This window comes from Rhinolophus sinicus, linkage group LG09 (genome assembly GCF_036562045.2).
Source record: "Rhinolophus sinicus isolate RSC01 linkage group LG09, ASM3656204v1, whole genome shotgun sequence".
NCBI lineage: Eukaryota > Metazoa > Chordata > Mammalia > Chiroptera > Rhinolophidae > Rhinolophus > Rhinolophus sinicus.
Window position 1 is genome coordinate 115,701,062 of NC_133758.1, and position 15,816 is coordinate 115,716,877.

Below are 15,816 nucleotides of genomic sequence, written 5' to 3' on the forward strand. Positions count from 1 at the left end.
AACTGTGTCTATTGGTCTAGGCCAGGGCCAGCCTTCGGTTGTTTTAAAAATGACTCCAAACCTACTTTATGTTGAGTGTTACATATGCTTAAAATTAGGGCTCCAACAAGCTGCCAACTTGCTGGGACACAGCCAGTGGCCAGCTGAGTCCTGGGTCCTTCAAGTGGCCTGGGTCAGCGTTCGGAAAGGTCCTTCGTCTCTGAAGCAGGGATGTCCATGTGCCAGAGGCCTCATCACAACAAGCAAGACGTGTCGTCTGTGGGGACACACATCGTGCATCCAGCTACTATTGACTGGATGCCCCTGAGCCCGGTCCTGTGGCTGCAGGGACCAAATCAGTGCACAATCATTGGCTCTGCACTCAGCTCAGGGGACTGCCCCAGTCCCACGTCCCCTGCGCTCATTTCATCACAGCGATTAATGGAGAGTTCTAGCTGTGCCCAATCCCAGAGGAACAGGCAAGCATCAAGGGATGTGAGAAAAGGTGTTTGCTCAGAGCTCTGCTCATGGGAATTCTTAATCAATACTTTGACAATAGCTCACAATGCATTTTCCTGTGGTGCAATTTCTCTGTTCCCAATTCACAGCATAAACCATCCTTTCCCATGACAACTGCATAAAAAAGTCAAATCAGAATCAAAATTTTGACATAAACAAATAAAATACCGTTCAAGTTTGCAATAACAGGATACCTGTATTTTTCAAGTCAACGCAACATAAGAACAGAAAGCCCACCCTTGGCAGGCGTTACTGAGCTGAACACCAGAACATCTGGGAAGCCGGGGGCGGAGCATACACGGCTGACTGACACCTGCAGTCCAGTCAGTGTGGCCCCATGTACCCAGACAGTGACCCACTGCACAGGGGTTCGAGCAAATACCTGCTTGGAATTAACTATATCTCAGGAAGGATACCACTCTGTCATGGGTGGGGGGGAGTTTTAGTCCTGGGACTACTGGTTTCCATCTCCCAGGCCACAGGCTTCTGCCTCACGCGTCTGACGCCTCACTCTTCCGCTCGGGTCTGTGTAGGGAGCACAGCCAGCCATGCCATGGCCTCTGCACCAACTGAACTTCAATTACCTCCAAGTCTCTATTCCTTTACAGCTCCGCTCTCCCACACTTCCTGTGACTGACGCCACAAATTACACCTGCATACATCCCATCCCCCATTAACACAGGTTTATAATTGTATTTTATGCTTTAAGTCTTGTAGAAGAAGAAAAGTGGAGTCACAACACAGTAATATTGTTTTATATCTGCCCACGTGTTACCTAAACCAGAGAACTTTATATTTTCATATGTATTCAAGTTCCTGTGTGGTGTCCTTTTATTTCAACCTGCAGGACTCCCTTTAGCATTTCTCATAGGCAGGTCTGGTGGCAAGGAAATCCCCTGCTTTTGCTTATCTGGAAATATCTTAATTCTCTCTCAATTTTGACGGTCAGTTTTGCCAGATATGGAACTCTGGAATGACATTTTTTTTCTTTCAGTACTTGAAATCCATCATCTCACTGCCTCCTGGCTGCTAGTTTTGCTAGTAATCTATGAAGACCCCTCGTATGTGATGAGCCACTTATCTTTCTGCTTTCAAGGTTCGCTCTTTGTCTTGACTTCTGGTAGTTTCACTAGAATGTGTCTCAGTGTGGGGCATTTGGGGTCCATCTTAACTTGGTGTTCATGAAGTCTGTTGTATTTATACATCCACGTCTTTCCTCAAATTTGGGGAGTTTTCAGCCATTATTTCTTCAAAATCAATCTCTCTCTCTCTCCCTCCCTCCCTCCCTCCCTCCCTCCCTCCCTCCCTCTTTCTCCCCACCCCCATAATGTTTATACTGGCCAGTTGAGGATACTCCGTAAGTGTTCACCTTCCATTGTTAATTTTTCTTTTTGCTTTTCAGTCTCGATAATTTCAAATGGCCTATCTCTAGTCCACTGATTTCATCTGGAGACTGTTCAAGTCTTACTGACTTTCTCTAGTGAATTTTTCAATTCAGTTATATTTTTCAGAGTCAGAATTTTTGTTTGGTTCTTTTCTTTATAATTCCTATCAATATTTTGATATACTACTTATTTTGATACATCATCTCTCTGATTTTTTAGTTTCTGCCCATGATTTCCTTTAGCACAGTTATGATGATTGTTTCAAAGTCTTTGTCAAGTAAGTCTGATGCCTGTGTTTCTTCAGAAATGCTTTCTGGTGATTTTGCTTCTTTAAACGAGCCGTGTCTTCTTGTTTCTTTGTATTCATCTGTCTTTTTGTTGTGTATTTTTCATTTTTTGACATCTTGGGGGCTTTTCTGACCTTGGAGGAACAGTCCCTCTCAGGGCTGGCAGATTCTTAGAGAAAGCAAAAACTTCACCTGTGTGTAGGCCTTTCATGTGCCAACTGATTGACCCAAAGCTCACAGCCCAACTACTTTACCGACTTCCCCACGCCAGGCCACTACCCCCTGCCCTGAGCACCCAGGATCAGGACCAGACAACCAGAGACAGCCCCGCACCTCAGGGTCACAAGTATTCAGACTACAAGTCCTAATCCTCCTTAGCTGTGGCCCCTGCCTTACCTGACTCCTGCGGAAACCATACTTTCCCTCTACTGCCTCTGTCACCGCACTGAATTGGGTGCTTTCCCACATGGCCCCTGGGAGCACAGTGTGCCCCCTCCTAGGGAGCTACAATCATAAAGCCTGTATGTTAAATACTTTTATGGCCTGTTGCTGAGTATTGAGCATCTGAAGACATAAGCAGCTTCCCGCACTGCAGACCGGCCGTGAGGGGGGGTCTTTACAGCCCCGGGTGAAGGCTCAGGTCTCCTCAGGCCTTTCTGGGCATCGCCTTCCTTGAGCCTGTGCTTTCTCTCCAGTTCACCCACAGACGGGGCTGCATTCCGTATCTCACTTTCCCTAGAGTCTCACACCTGCTTCTTCTGGGAGACTTAGCCGTTCCATTGTGTTCCTCAGCCCGTATCTCTTGCACCAGGGATCTGCAGGTCTGTCGTCTCCTGTGGTCTTCGCAAGCTGTGCCCACTGCTTCCTGTGGCTTCTTACGGCCTGAGATCTGACTGGCCATCTGAACTCAGAGGCAGGAGACACAGAAATCAATCCCTCAGGCAGCCTTTGGATACGTTGGAACGCTGCAAATTCTGCTCTTTCCAGTTTGCAGAAGGGAACCCTGAATGGGAGGCCCCATTCCCCAAACCACACCAAATGGCCATACCACGGTGGAGAGGGGTCGGGCAAGATGGAGTAAAAACACCACAAAATTCCCTCTCATTTCAATGTGGCTTTTCCTTGATTGGGCATTTGCTTGGTTACCATATATGCTTGACTGATTTCCAGAGCTCGTATAAAGTCATTTTAGTCCATTTCTAGTTGTTTATTTAATGTTTCCGTAGGGCTTCCTCGTCTGCCATCTTGCTGACATCTAGGTTTTACTCTCTTCATCTGTGAAATGGATTTGCATCTCTGTGCATGCCTGTGGATGTCTATTCCAGTGTGAAAAAGCTGTCATCATATCAGTCATTTCCAAAAGGACAAGTCACCTGTCATCTTAGATGAAAACTGGCCAGGTCTGCCCTAATTTAATTCAACTGCAGCTACTCTGTCCTCCCGCCACACTTTGTAATGGGCGGGAGAAGCAGGACGGGGCTGTCAATACTCTCAGTGCCACTTCAACTCAACGGGGGAAGATCCGGCAGAGCAGGTGTCTGAATGCCACCGTGGGAGACTGCTGAGGAGCAGCAGGGAGCATCTGGGCCTCCAGGAGACAGTGGAAGCAAAGCCAGGAGAGGCGTAAGTGGAAGGACGTAGAGGTGTGACACTGCTCTGTTTCAGAACACGTCGTGGGAAGCACGTAGGAGTCCATCATCCTGACGACTTCACTGATGACAGAAGGTGGGCAATCTGTTGTCCTAATAAAATCCTCAGACTGCTTTCTGTCATTGAAGTCATACTCACTTTTGTTTTAAATCCCTACTTTTATAGTATTTAAATATAATTATTTTTCAATAGTATATATTGATTTGCCTTCTATTATTACCTGAGAAAATGAGGTGTAACAACACAGCCTACTTTGAAAAATAAAGTTCAATTTTTAAAGGTTTTGTTAATCATGTATTTATGTTTTCTGGTAAAACACTTTTTTAAAAAAATGATTAATGGGCAAGTTTCATTTTTTACATTCTGGTAAAACATGCTTAGCCCCTCTAGATAAGCCTGAAGTGTTACATGATCTCACTCCCACTGTATAATTAGTGGGTTTCCAAACTCTGAGTCCCCACAGAAGGGGCCACAGTGTAAACACCATCACTCAGGGGTGAACAGGGAAGCAGCTCAAAAACATCACCCATCAGTCCCTAGTCTTGTCAGGGGCAGTAATGACCTCCGTCCTCAAACCCTCCAGGAGTGACCGCTGGGTCCGTGCTACTGTCCTCTGAAACGCTCCACCTCAGCACCCTCCATTCCCCTTTTCAGTTACTGAGCCGCACACCTGGTATTCACTGATCCCAAACTATGCATCTTCTCCTCTCTGTCTCACCCCATCAGTGCCACAGGCCCGCCGCCATCACACTACGACCTCTGCTCTCACGCCCCTGTCAGTTCTCCCCAGCCAGAAGCTCCCACTAACTGTGTTGGTCTCTCTCTCCGGCCTGGTGCTAATGATAAGACATTCTAATGTTTGTCTACTTTTATTCCATCAAACCTCATTCATTCTCATTTATGTTTAATCCAAACCACTAGAAAGGAAAGCCTCATGCCCTCACGGTGGCTGCCTCCTGGCTATATCCACTAAAATATTATGGATGTTTAGCTGAGCATCTCTTCGACCTTAAGTCATAATTTCATATACCTCTGTTCTCTCTCTAATATAAGATGTATTATTCAGGTAAGAGGCATTCAAATTGTTGTGTTTCCACAATCAACGTAGGTAATTGATGCATTCAGGGCCCAGCATGAAACAAATGATGATGTTCACCTTCCCAACACTCATGGGTGATGTGTTGTACCTGTAACCACATCTCACGGCATCCCACACGGTAGTCCTTAAGAAGAGAAATTATTCTTGCTTCTGTGAGACATTAAAGTCACGAGGAGACAACGCTCAAGGCAACTTATTCCCTTCGTTGTACAGATGAGGTCATAATTTTGAGAAGGTAAACATTTAATGACACCAATAGAGACAAATCGGTCCTACAACCTTGTATGAATTTAGAAATGGGGTGACTGTCCAGGACAAACCTTCTCATCACTCCTCATGTTCTTACTCAGAATGCTTTCTGTTTCTCTCCCTTTTAAAAACATTGTTTTTTGAAAAGTAGTGAATTATAATGCATAAAAACTGGCATTACCGTATTGCCTCCAGTCCACGGCAGGGGGTAAGAGCCTCCACAAAATAAGGTTGTTTAGGTGGTTTAAGTAGGACGGTAGGGAATGGAAAGCCTTCTGGTTGTACCACACCTGAGAGAGAAAGACAACGCAATCAGCTCTTGTGTCGATTCGTCATCTGTCCTCAGACATGAGGGACACGCGTGTCCGTGAACCTCCACAGCCCCTGACCCAGGCCTCAGAGGGAAGTTCCCGCACAGCTGACAGGGAGCAGTACATTCCAGGCTGCTAATTTTATGTTTATCTCAAGCATATAATTTACAGCTAAAAATAGATTGATTTTCCCCAGAACAAATGTGAATGTTGCTTTGTAATTATATTCTCACAGACAAAAAAGAACCTAAGCCCATCACTTTTTTCTTTCTCAGCTGGTAAGCTAATGAAATTTGACCTGTAAATTAAAAGTGGAGAAAAAGATTTTTAAAAATTACTTTCAAATTAATAACTGAATATGAAACATTATTTCTCAAAAATAAATTGAACTGAACGTTTGCTGAGCATGGAGAATAAAGTAGCACGTCTGCCTGAGTGGACAGAGGTAATGGAGAAAAGAGAAGACTGAAAACGTTATTGAAGTTGAGATAGCACAAAAAATACTAATTGAACCATCAGTATCTGTATTTCAAAATATCAATATTTTAAGGAAAATTTAAATATATATCTAAATATGTATAAAATTGAAACATATATACACGGGGTGGGGTGCCAAAAAAATGTATACAAGTGGACACTTTGGTCCACATTGCTCAAGGACACAATAAAACCAAATAACTGAAGGAGGAAGTTAATCTCCTTCAAGGAGCATATTATGACACCTCCAAACAAGACTTTTCATGTGGGAATCACGAGTAACAGTTTCTCAGAAAAGCAGCTAAGTAGCTATAAGGAAAAGGAATCACTCAATGAATATTCAAATGTGTAAAATTCTCTGAGAACAGAACGTCTGCCAAACATCAGCAGTGAGACGTGTTGGGCCCTTTTATCTGAAGTGTATACACTTCAGCGGGTGTTTTGATTAAATAAGCTGAACACTCAAGATGTGACTGAAACAACCCATAAAGGTTCCGTCAGAGACATTCTACAAAATAACGAATTTATTCATATTAAGCCTATTCCTGTGCAAATTTTCTATTTTCTCTTCAAAAAGACTGAAAATTGTACAACCTCTTGTGATACACCCTAAAGGCCAAAGGGAAAGGCTGGGCGGAAATGACTGAAGGTGCAGGCAGACAGCTGACATATCACCAGCGGCACGGCAGGAATCACGGCTCACCGCCACTGCACGCCGGGATCACATGCCTTCCCAAGAAGCCACTCAGCGACCAAAGGGCCACACCACTGGTTTGCATTCCCATGCCTGGCAAAGCACCTGCCAACAACATTGTGGATACAAAATGGTGCTATAACGAGTGCTAGCAAAAGTGACCTCCCGGGGCCACCTGGTCCTAAATTCTAGCTGGGCAAGTCATGGGGGTCGTCACGCCCCTGGCAGTTAACCAGTTAACTTTAGTGAAAGTTTATCTTTGCCTCAAGCAGCCCTGCCCATTGTTTCTGAGCACCTTGGCTCACACACCTTTGAAATAACCCCCCCTCAAGAGACACACAATCTTGTTACCTATTGTGTAATCCCACCCCCCACCTTGCCTTTTCCCACCTCAAGGCCATCTTCCTTAGTATTAAATGTTCCCTCCTTAGTATTAAATGCACGAAAGAAGCTGCAAAACTGTCACTCTCCAGAGCATCTGAGATCTTGCTCCCCAGCAACTGTCATCAGTTTGACTCAAATGAACTCTTATCAAAATGCTGTACAGGTTTGGCCGTTCTTACGTCAACAACATCAAAGCTTCAGGAGTCCCCTCTCAAACACGCCCATACAGAAGGCGAATCTGAGCAGGAGGAAGAGAAGCCAGTGTCCGGCAAACACGTGTCACGCACAGCCCGGAGGCAGAGTCCCCGCGAGCCCGCTGCTGTGCCCTGACGCCAGAAAGCAGAGGCACAGCCATCGGCTGTGATTCAGAAGGTGCGGGGTTAGTGTAGCCCAAAGGGTTAAATATTCCTAAAGGAAATGAGCAGATTCCTTCAACAAACTATGTATATTCTAATTACAGCCACATCACATGTCCAAAAGCCAGCAAATGCATTTCGGGTTACTTTTCTATCAAGCTCTGAATCTTGACATGTTCATATTGAGCTATGAATCTTCTCACTCGTGTCGCCTTGGAAGGAAGAGAGATCTGAACACTCAGCTGACAGAGGGATTTAACAGTCTACACAACAACTTAAATTTTTCATCAGGAATTACATTGTGAAATACAACTGTTAAAATTTTCTTCAGGGATTATACTGTGAAGTACGAACGTTGAGATCTTTTATCAGGGATTACACTGTGAAATACCAGTAAGGCACCTTTATTCCACTGAGTAAACCTCCAACACGCACCAGCCCTTATCCTGGTAAGCTTTCCCGGGCTCCCATGAACATCGGCGTTCCCCCACAAAGTGGGGAGGGTGCCTGCCTTCCTGGGCTCACACAGACGGACCTCATTCCGGTAGTTATGTGACAGGTTTCCGAGTAGACACAACACGCCCACAGTCTCCTCTCCCAACACCAGACTATTTCCCCAACTGCTGAGACTGAAGCTAAATCTTTTCTCTTTCCCCATCTTATGGTTGCACTGACCTCCTTCCGTAGGAAAACCTCTGCTATGACTCACCACTTCTGAGTTCCTACTAGAGGACCAAGGCCACTTTCTTCTAGCCCCGCCGTCATTCCTCCCAACTGAAGAGCCCCAACCCTTCTCGGTGACACCCAGTGGACCATTCCTAATTAACAGGAGTGGCCCTGGCAGGGCTCGAAAACCAGGCCCTACGAGTAGCCCTGCAAAGTGGCTGCTTTCTTGGCGCCGAGACTTCTGGAAGATGAGGATTTTAGTACACACACGGAAAACGCCCTTGGCCACCAGGAAAACTAGTGATGTATCCAGTTGTCCTGACAATGGTGTCCTGAAAAATAGCTTACCTTCTCATTATTTTTTTTCAGCTCTATTAGGTGAATTCTGAGCTTAACAAAAACAGTAACCTATATACTGTACAGTCTAAAAGAAAATGCTTTGTCTTTCAAGGGCATGGTTATGTAGGTCTTTACTTCACAATAACAAACACTGTGAAATAAACACAGTGAGGCATCTGATTCGGTTCCTCCCATGCCCACAAATATATTTGGATTATCGCGTTTCCCTGAATGCTTTCTAAATCAGGAAAGAAAGAAAAAGTTACCTTTGCCAGAGGTTTGGGTTTTGATATACTCGAATTTGCATCTTGAACGGGACCCGGGATTCGCACTCCAAAAGACCAACCTCCAAGCCTGGTAACAATAAACACAGTGTTAGTGTGGACACAGCGAGTGCCGGGACTCCTGACTGGGGGCGTTTCGTCACTGACTGCACTAGCTACGACGACCTACAGTCTGTGAGAATCTGTGACACGACCACAGAGGTAGGTCAGCATGCAGAAGAAAGTGTGTGGCTCAAACGGCAGCAGCCAGGCAGGGCCCTGCTTATGGAGGAGGTGTGCACGAGGCTTGCCACATCAGCGAGCGTGCCTCTCAGAACCTCCCATCTTGCTGGGAACAGGCACGTCTGTGATCACCAGCACTTTCGTTGTTTCCATTAATGGTCATTTCTCCTACAAATCAGCTATTCTGAACTACTCAGCCCCACACTTTGCTGAGCTGCCCTGCTTTGCATTGTACTGTCTTCCCCACTTGTGCTTCTTAAGCTTCAGTGCAAATATTGCCTCGTTCAGGAAGGTGTCCCAGCGAACTTCTGTTGGGGTAGATTTCCTTCTCTTTTGGGTTCTCACAATACCCTACATTTCCAACAATTGATCAGTTGTCACACTGGGTTTTAACAGGCTGTTTGGCAGTTTATCTTTCATGCAGCTCTGTGAGTTTTTCCGGGGTGGAAATTATATCTTTTTTCTCCACGTCCCATGGGTTGTGTGGTACTTGGCACCTATTAAGCTTCCTAAAATATTTGGCATTAAGAATAAAGGGACACATAGACTGTTTCCCACTCTGGATAAAAGGAGACTGAGAAGAAATTCCCATCGTAGGCCCTGCTCTCAGCAGAAACTGAGGCAAAGGTGTAAGGATCGTTCCACTGGCGCAGTTTAACCCCAGAGACACGGACGGAGTGACTTTCGGTGCCAGATACTCTTATTCTAAGTCTTGGGCACGTAAACTCCTGCCTTCAAAACGCAAAGATTCTGGCAGGTTCAAAGCTATGACGAGGTGGCAGCAGAAGGCAGGCAGGCAAAGGCACAGCCACCAGCGTGTCAGGCAGGAGGACGCTGCGGGGACGTCGGAGACAAGAAGGAAACGCAACCCGAGAACCAGCCGACACTGGCCTTGTCCTGTCCTCACCAGACGCTAAGTTGTTTTTCAGAGATGACAGAGCAAGGCCACGGATCCTGCCATAGCGCAATGAGACGTGCACACTAGGGAAAGAATCCACCCCAGAATAACCTCTCAATGTCACTGGGTCAAATTCCACCATAGATTACACACTAATCCGCCCAAAACCATCCAAACACGTGACCACAAAAAGCCAGTGATCCCCTAGCGCCTGCGCACTAAGCTGCACTAATACTCCAGCGCCTGCGCACTAAGCCCTCACAGTACGCGAGTCCCTGCGCACTAAGCCTTTACGATCCCCTGGCGCCTGCGCACTAAGCCCTCATGATCCCCTGGCGCCTGCGCACTAAGCCCTCATGAGCCCCTGGCGCCTGCGCACTAAGCCCTCATGATCCCCTAGCGCCTGCGCACTAAGCCCTCATGAGCCCCTGGCGCCTGCGCACTAAGCCCTCATTATGTCACAAAAATGTAATGTTCTAGAATATTCATACCTTTCCCCTGTGCTTTTAAATGTAATGGAAAACCCTCGGTACGGGACACAGATCTGAGCCTTGCTCCTGTCTCCTTGGCTCACAGCAGTGGCTGCTGTGTGTGTGGGCAGCGGCCCCTGCCCGGTCAGGGCGCAGGGACACCGGCGCAGGGACACAGGCGCAGGGACACAGGCGCAGGGCAGGGTCGCAGGGACACCGGCGCAGGGCAGGGTCGCAGGGCAGGGTCGCAGGCCCGGCGCACAGGCCGCGGGAAGCTCTCGTGCTGAAGCAAAGCCCTGCATTTGGTGGCACAGGAAACTGACTTCGTGGTGAAGGTGACAGCGACTTAAAGCCACGAGAAGCACCGGTTCCCACCCCCTCTGCTCAAGTCACCACGTGGGCTCAAGGCCACGCACGAAGCAAAAGCTTCCCCCAAACGGACTGAGAGGCGCTAAGACCCCAGGCGCAGCCACGCTGCCGTGTCGGACGCTGCGGGTCCAGGGAACCCGAAGGGCGCCCGTTGCTTCATGTGCTGCGACCGTGCGCTGACGCTCCGAGGCGGGGGCCTGCGCCCCCCACTGACCCCCCACCGACCCCCCACTGACCCCCCACCGGCCCCCCACCGACCCCCCCAAAGTGCGTCTCGGGGCGACTCCTCCCGGGGGGCCTGGAGGTCGGCAGTGAGCAGCCTATCAAGGCGGCAGCAGGTCTTGGAGTTTCTGTTAGGACCGAGGTTAGGACTGGACGCTTAACTGTCTAAGGACATTAGCATCTGAAGCAGCAGGGTTTCCAACGTGATGCCCGACAGCTTTGAACGCACCTTGGTCGTTCACTCGGCAGCAGCAAGTACTCGTCCAGGCGGGAGGCCGAGAGGTTCAGCAGCGTGTGGCCCAGGCGGTTGGTCAGGTGGGGGGCGCTGCCGCTGCCATTGGGACATGGCTTTGTTTTCAAGGAGATACAACAGAAACTTACTTATGACTCACAAACAGGTTCACTGACGATACCTTCACATGTGACTTCTCAGAGCGCTCAATTTCTACTAAATTAGCTATGGACTTGTATATGTCCTGATATCCCAGATTTCTGTACGAGTCACCTACACCTGAGGATTAGACCGGCTTTCCACTGGGACCCGTGCAGTCAATTCTGTGTGGGAACTGCCATTCCTTCTCTGTATGTAAGTTGGGGGAGTGTCACTGGGGTGGTCTTGCATTTGATGAACCTGGAAGAGTCAGAGGCCACCAGTGCGAGGATGATAAGCCCAGGAATTCAAACAGACGTGTTCTGTCCTAAGTGCCCCAAGGAGAAATTACACTTCAGTGCCGGCTTCGCTCAGATTCGTGAAATACTCTCCCAACAGGGTATGAGGCCGCTCAGCACAACCAAGACCCAGGGCCACGGGGGCCACAGCAAAGGCCCTGCCCTGCCCCCGTCGGGATTCAGGCTCCATATGCTCTCTCTCCATTTCCCAGAACGTTTAGAAAAGATCATATGCTAGAACAGTCACGACTCCAGGAAATGACACCTCTGGACCTGTCACATCAGCTTCCAAAGCCTGTTTTCTCATTTGCAAACTGGAAATAACAGCCTTACCCAACTCATAGGGTTCTGTTCGATAAAGACATACATAAAAGAAAGAGTATTATATAAATTTAACATATTATTTTCAGGTTCTTGATAGAAAGGCTTGAGGAAAGACGAAAAAGGAAAAATAATCATCGTCATCGATTATAATTCAGCCACACCAGTGATCTCAGTCACCGGTTCACATAACTTTTTAGTTTCTCCGCCTCCAGCCTGTCTCTCTCCAACCCACCTACCAACACATCACAATATGTCTTTAAAAACACTTTTCACTTAGATGATTCCCATGCTGAAAAGTTCAAATTCCTATCAAGATGTCAAGTCCCCTAGAAAGCGTCCTCAGTCTCTTTCTCACCTCATCTGTTAAATTCTCCCCAGATATACCCTCTGCAATTAGCTGAATACTGCCTGGCACTAGGTGCCAGGTGCCAGTCTCTGGGACCCGTAAAGGCTACCAGACATGGCAAAGACTTTGCAGATGTTTTTAAGTTAAGAATGCTGAGGGGAGATTGTCCTGGACTGGCAGCGTGAGCCCCAACGCAGTCACGTGTACCCTCAGAAAGGGGAAGCAGGGAGGTCAGAGGAAAAGGGATGAGGCGACCATGGAAGCCAAGGCTAGAGCGATGTGGCCACAAGTCAGGGACCCACAGACACTGGAAGAGACGAGGAACAGATTCCCTCCAAGTGCGCACAGAAGGAGCACCTGGATTCCATGCTCATGACACTGATTTCAAACTTCTGACCTCACACTGTGAGAAGACAATTTATGTCACTTTAAGCCACCCAGTTAGTGGCCATTTGTACAGCAGCCAGGCAGCAGTTCCATCTCTGTGCAAATCACACTCACTCGTGCTCACAAGTGCTTGGTCAGCCTACCCAAGGAGAGTTAAGCCCAAAAGCCCTTGTCCTTCTGAGCCAGCTCACTCCGTTCCTCTTGGAGCGCTCTCCAAGGCATCTTGTCTAAACAACGACTCGGCCCTGAGGAGCAGAGCTAACCTTGGAACATGGTTGTTGTTCTGGAGAGGCCACAGCGTATTGGATAAAATCTCAAGGAAGTAAACATTCTTGTAAACGTTCTTCGGCATGAACATGAATTTCAGGGGAGAGAAGTATTCACCTGCTGACAGAACACACTTAACTGGGCTCATGTGCTCCCTGCAGAGCAGGGACTGGCCGTGGATGTGGGCCTGCTTTTCACACCCCAGCATGTGTCTCATCTGGGCCGGGCCTGCAGAGCACCCCCTTTCCTTAGGACTCATGAATTCCACCTAACAGCCTCTGTCCTCAAGTTCTCTGAGTCCTAGTGTGTGGACCAGCAGTGTGTCCCAAAGAACACGGTTGCCACAAAAAAGGATTCTTTAGTCAAACAATGTGCAGAAAATGCTGGACCCTTTCCATCCATTGTCGGTGCGTTACCAGAGAAGAGCACCTTGGAAGAGCTGCAGCAAAGAAACCTGCTGAATACAGCTTCATCCAGCATTTCTCAAACTTACTTGGCTTCAAACTTTGCCACGTGAGACCTTTTTCCTGACCGATACTCAAGGTTACTGAAACCTTATAGTTCCTGTAGGTTGGAGTGAACATAGGAACATCAGCACCAAGCGTCCTGACACACAGCCACGCATTCCTCTGCCACTGGCACCCAATCCAATCCCGAGAGCTTAGTAGCTTGTAATAAAAGGAACCAGTATAACGGATTAAATCAGGGCTGCAGAATAAGAGCACGGAGCGAAAAATCGAGGTTTCATGACTAAATAGAGTACACAAGGCAGGGAAAAAACAAATCACTGTGTCCAACAAAACATCAGCAGAGGCCAGCTGGTCACTACAAAGCAGCAGCAAATACAGCTGAGTTTTCTGACAGCCGAGGACAAAGGCATCACACAGGCCAGTGAGGCCTGAATGTCTGGTACGGGCGCTATGTCATCACTCACGTATATGCAGACATTTGGTCTAAGAGAAGAAAACAGACCAGGTCCACCCAAAAGGAAACTTTGCAAAGTCACTGCACAAGGAAGAGGGACGTCCCCATGGCCACGGAATAGAAAGGCACTGTACAGAGGTGGCCATTCCTTAATAGAGCCTCAGTTAATTTAAACTGAGATTTTTGCTTCTCTGTGTCAGTCAATTAGCGTTGCCACATGAGCTGGTTGGTTGTGGCTAACAGGCCCAGGCCTTTTACTAGTTACCTCTGGAGATTTCCTTTGAGTTGAATTCCAATCAGTTTTCCAAATAAATTTCAGTTTGTTCTCCTTAAGCAGACTACAGAGCGACGGCCCTGAGTTGAACAGTATAATACCTACACGTGTGCATTTTTGTGGGAATCAACCCTAGAACAGCTAAGTGGTGTCTCAGCCTTTAATATCTAGCTCTCAGAACTCAAGTAATAACGTGACAAGAGCCCTGAGGTCATCCTGCATTGCAGTTGGGAAATTTCTCCCCAAGGGCAGTTCTGGCTTCCTCATCGTTGCTGAGGATCGATGGAGGAGAACCACTGTGAGATCCACACAACGCCATCTTGTACAAGTGTGCACTTCATGTACTGACACTTTGCCCAAAAGCAGCTCATTGAGTAAACCAAAAAGTCACAGAGGCTCACCGAGTTAAGAAAAATGAAGATTTTATAAATGAAGTAAATTCATTCTTATTACTTGAGGTTTAGACTTTAAAAAAAAGATTTAAAAAAAACACGGCAGAAACCTACCAGGCAGGCACAGGAACCCTGGACTTTTGGGTGAGAAAGGGGATCCGTGTTCCAGCAGGAAAAATTGTTCCTAAGAAACAAAGAGAGACTCGAATGGTCTTTCCGACTGCAAAGCTGCTCCCCCAGCAGACCATTTGGTCAGACGGCGGTTCCCACACACTGTCTCCCTGGTCAGAAGGCAGAGCCCCTGCTGTTGCACAGCTTGAGCTGTTAATCTGATGACAAGGTTTTATTAGGGACAGTATTTCCAATCCCGTTCAGCGATGCTCTGTACTGATCGTAGGACCAGGCTCCGGGACTTGCGCTGGGGCCCAGGGGCTAGTGGTAAAGCCTAGGCCTCTGGTCTCAAACACAAATACCTTCAGCACCGACACGCAGCTGATAAACACAGCGAGCTGCTCATTTCTTTTCCTGGCATGACAGCAATTTAATCACCATGTAAAGAAAAAACAATTATTCCGTTTCCATAGGAAGAAAGGCTGTACAACAAATTGTTATGAAAACAACCTGAAGCCCTGGGTTTTTCATTCCAAAGTTCTCCTATAGCTTTTTTCCTTGTAGGCCTCATACTTGGATTTATTTACTAATGTTTATAAATCAAAAGTTGCTTTAGTAATGATAATTATTCCTATTTACTCAAAAATTGGGAAAGACAGGAGGACATTCCCATGTACTGAACCAGGCACCCGTGAGATATTTTTACCCAGCCTCTTACAGGCCCCACTTTTCTGGAGAGTAAGCGGCAGTTCTGAGAAGTGAGGCGCTCCTGCAGGCCAGGCTTCAGCAGACAGGTCTTCGGAGCTCCACGCCCAGGCCGCCTGCTCTGGGCTGCGTGGCTCCAGCAGGAGAAGCCATGGGAGAGACACCCACCCAGTGTAGTGAAAAGAAACATGCCATTTCTATTAACCAGGTGAACAGGTATGGCTTCCAGAAGGAAACTTACTTGTTTTAAATAAAATCTTGTGCTTTGATCTGGGACTTTAGTATATCAAGTCTTTGTACAACATGGACATAAATTATTATTAATGGAAGTATTCATAACACCCTTGTATGAGGCAGCCCCCAACACCCCCCCACCACCAGCCTTTCGTTATTTAGACCAAGAAATAGGGTAAAAATTGTTACAAAAGGAATAAGTTAAGAACAGACTAGGTGGATTTCACAACGAAAACATAAAACCAAAACATGGACCCTGGAACGCAGGGGAAGGCAGAAGGGAAAGCTGTGCGGTTGGTTTGCAGGCGGGCCCAGGAAGGGAG

General features: G+C 47.3%; 1 protein-coding gene across 1 annotated transcript in view; it reads right to left on the reverse strand.

Annotated features, from left to right (window-relative positions):
• Nucleotides 1–15,816, reverse strand: part of ABCA13 (ATP binding cassette subfamily A member 13) — a 184,248-nt gene that overhangs the window by 67,767 nt on the left and 100,665 nt on the right. Inside the window, exons 28-31 of the mRNA XM_074341068.1 lie at nt 14,558–14,627; nt 11,090–11,208; nt 8,662–8,749; nt 5,350–5,458 (exon numbers count right to left, since the gene is read on the reverse strand). Of these exons, the coding sequence (XP_074197169.1) occupies nt 5,350–5,458; nt 8,662–8,749; nt 11,090–11,208; nt 14,558–14,627 (386 nt within the window). The remainder of the gene's footprint in view (nt 1–5,349; nt 5,459–8,661; nt 8,750–11,089; nt 11,209–14,557; nt 14,628–15,816) is intronic.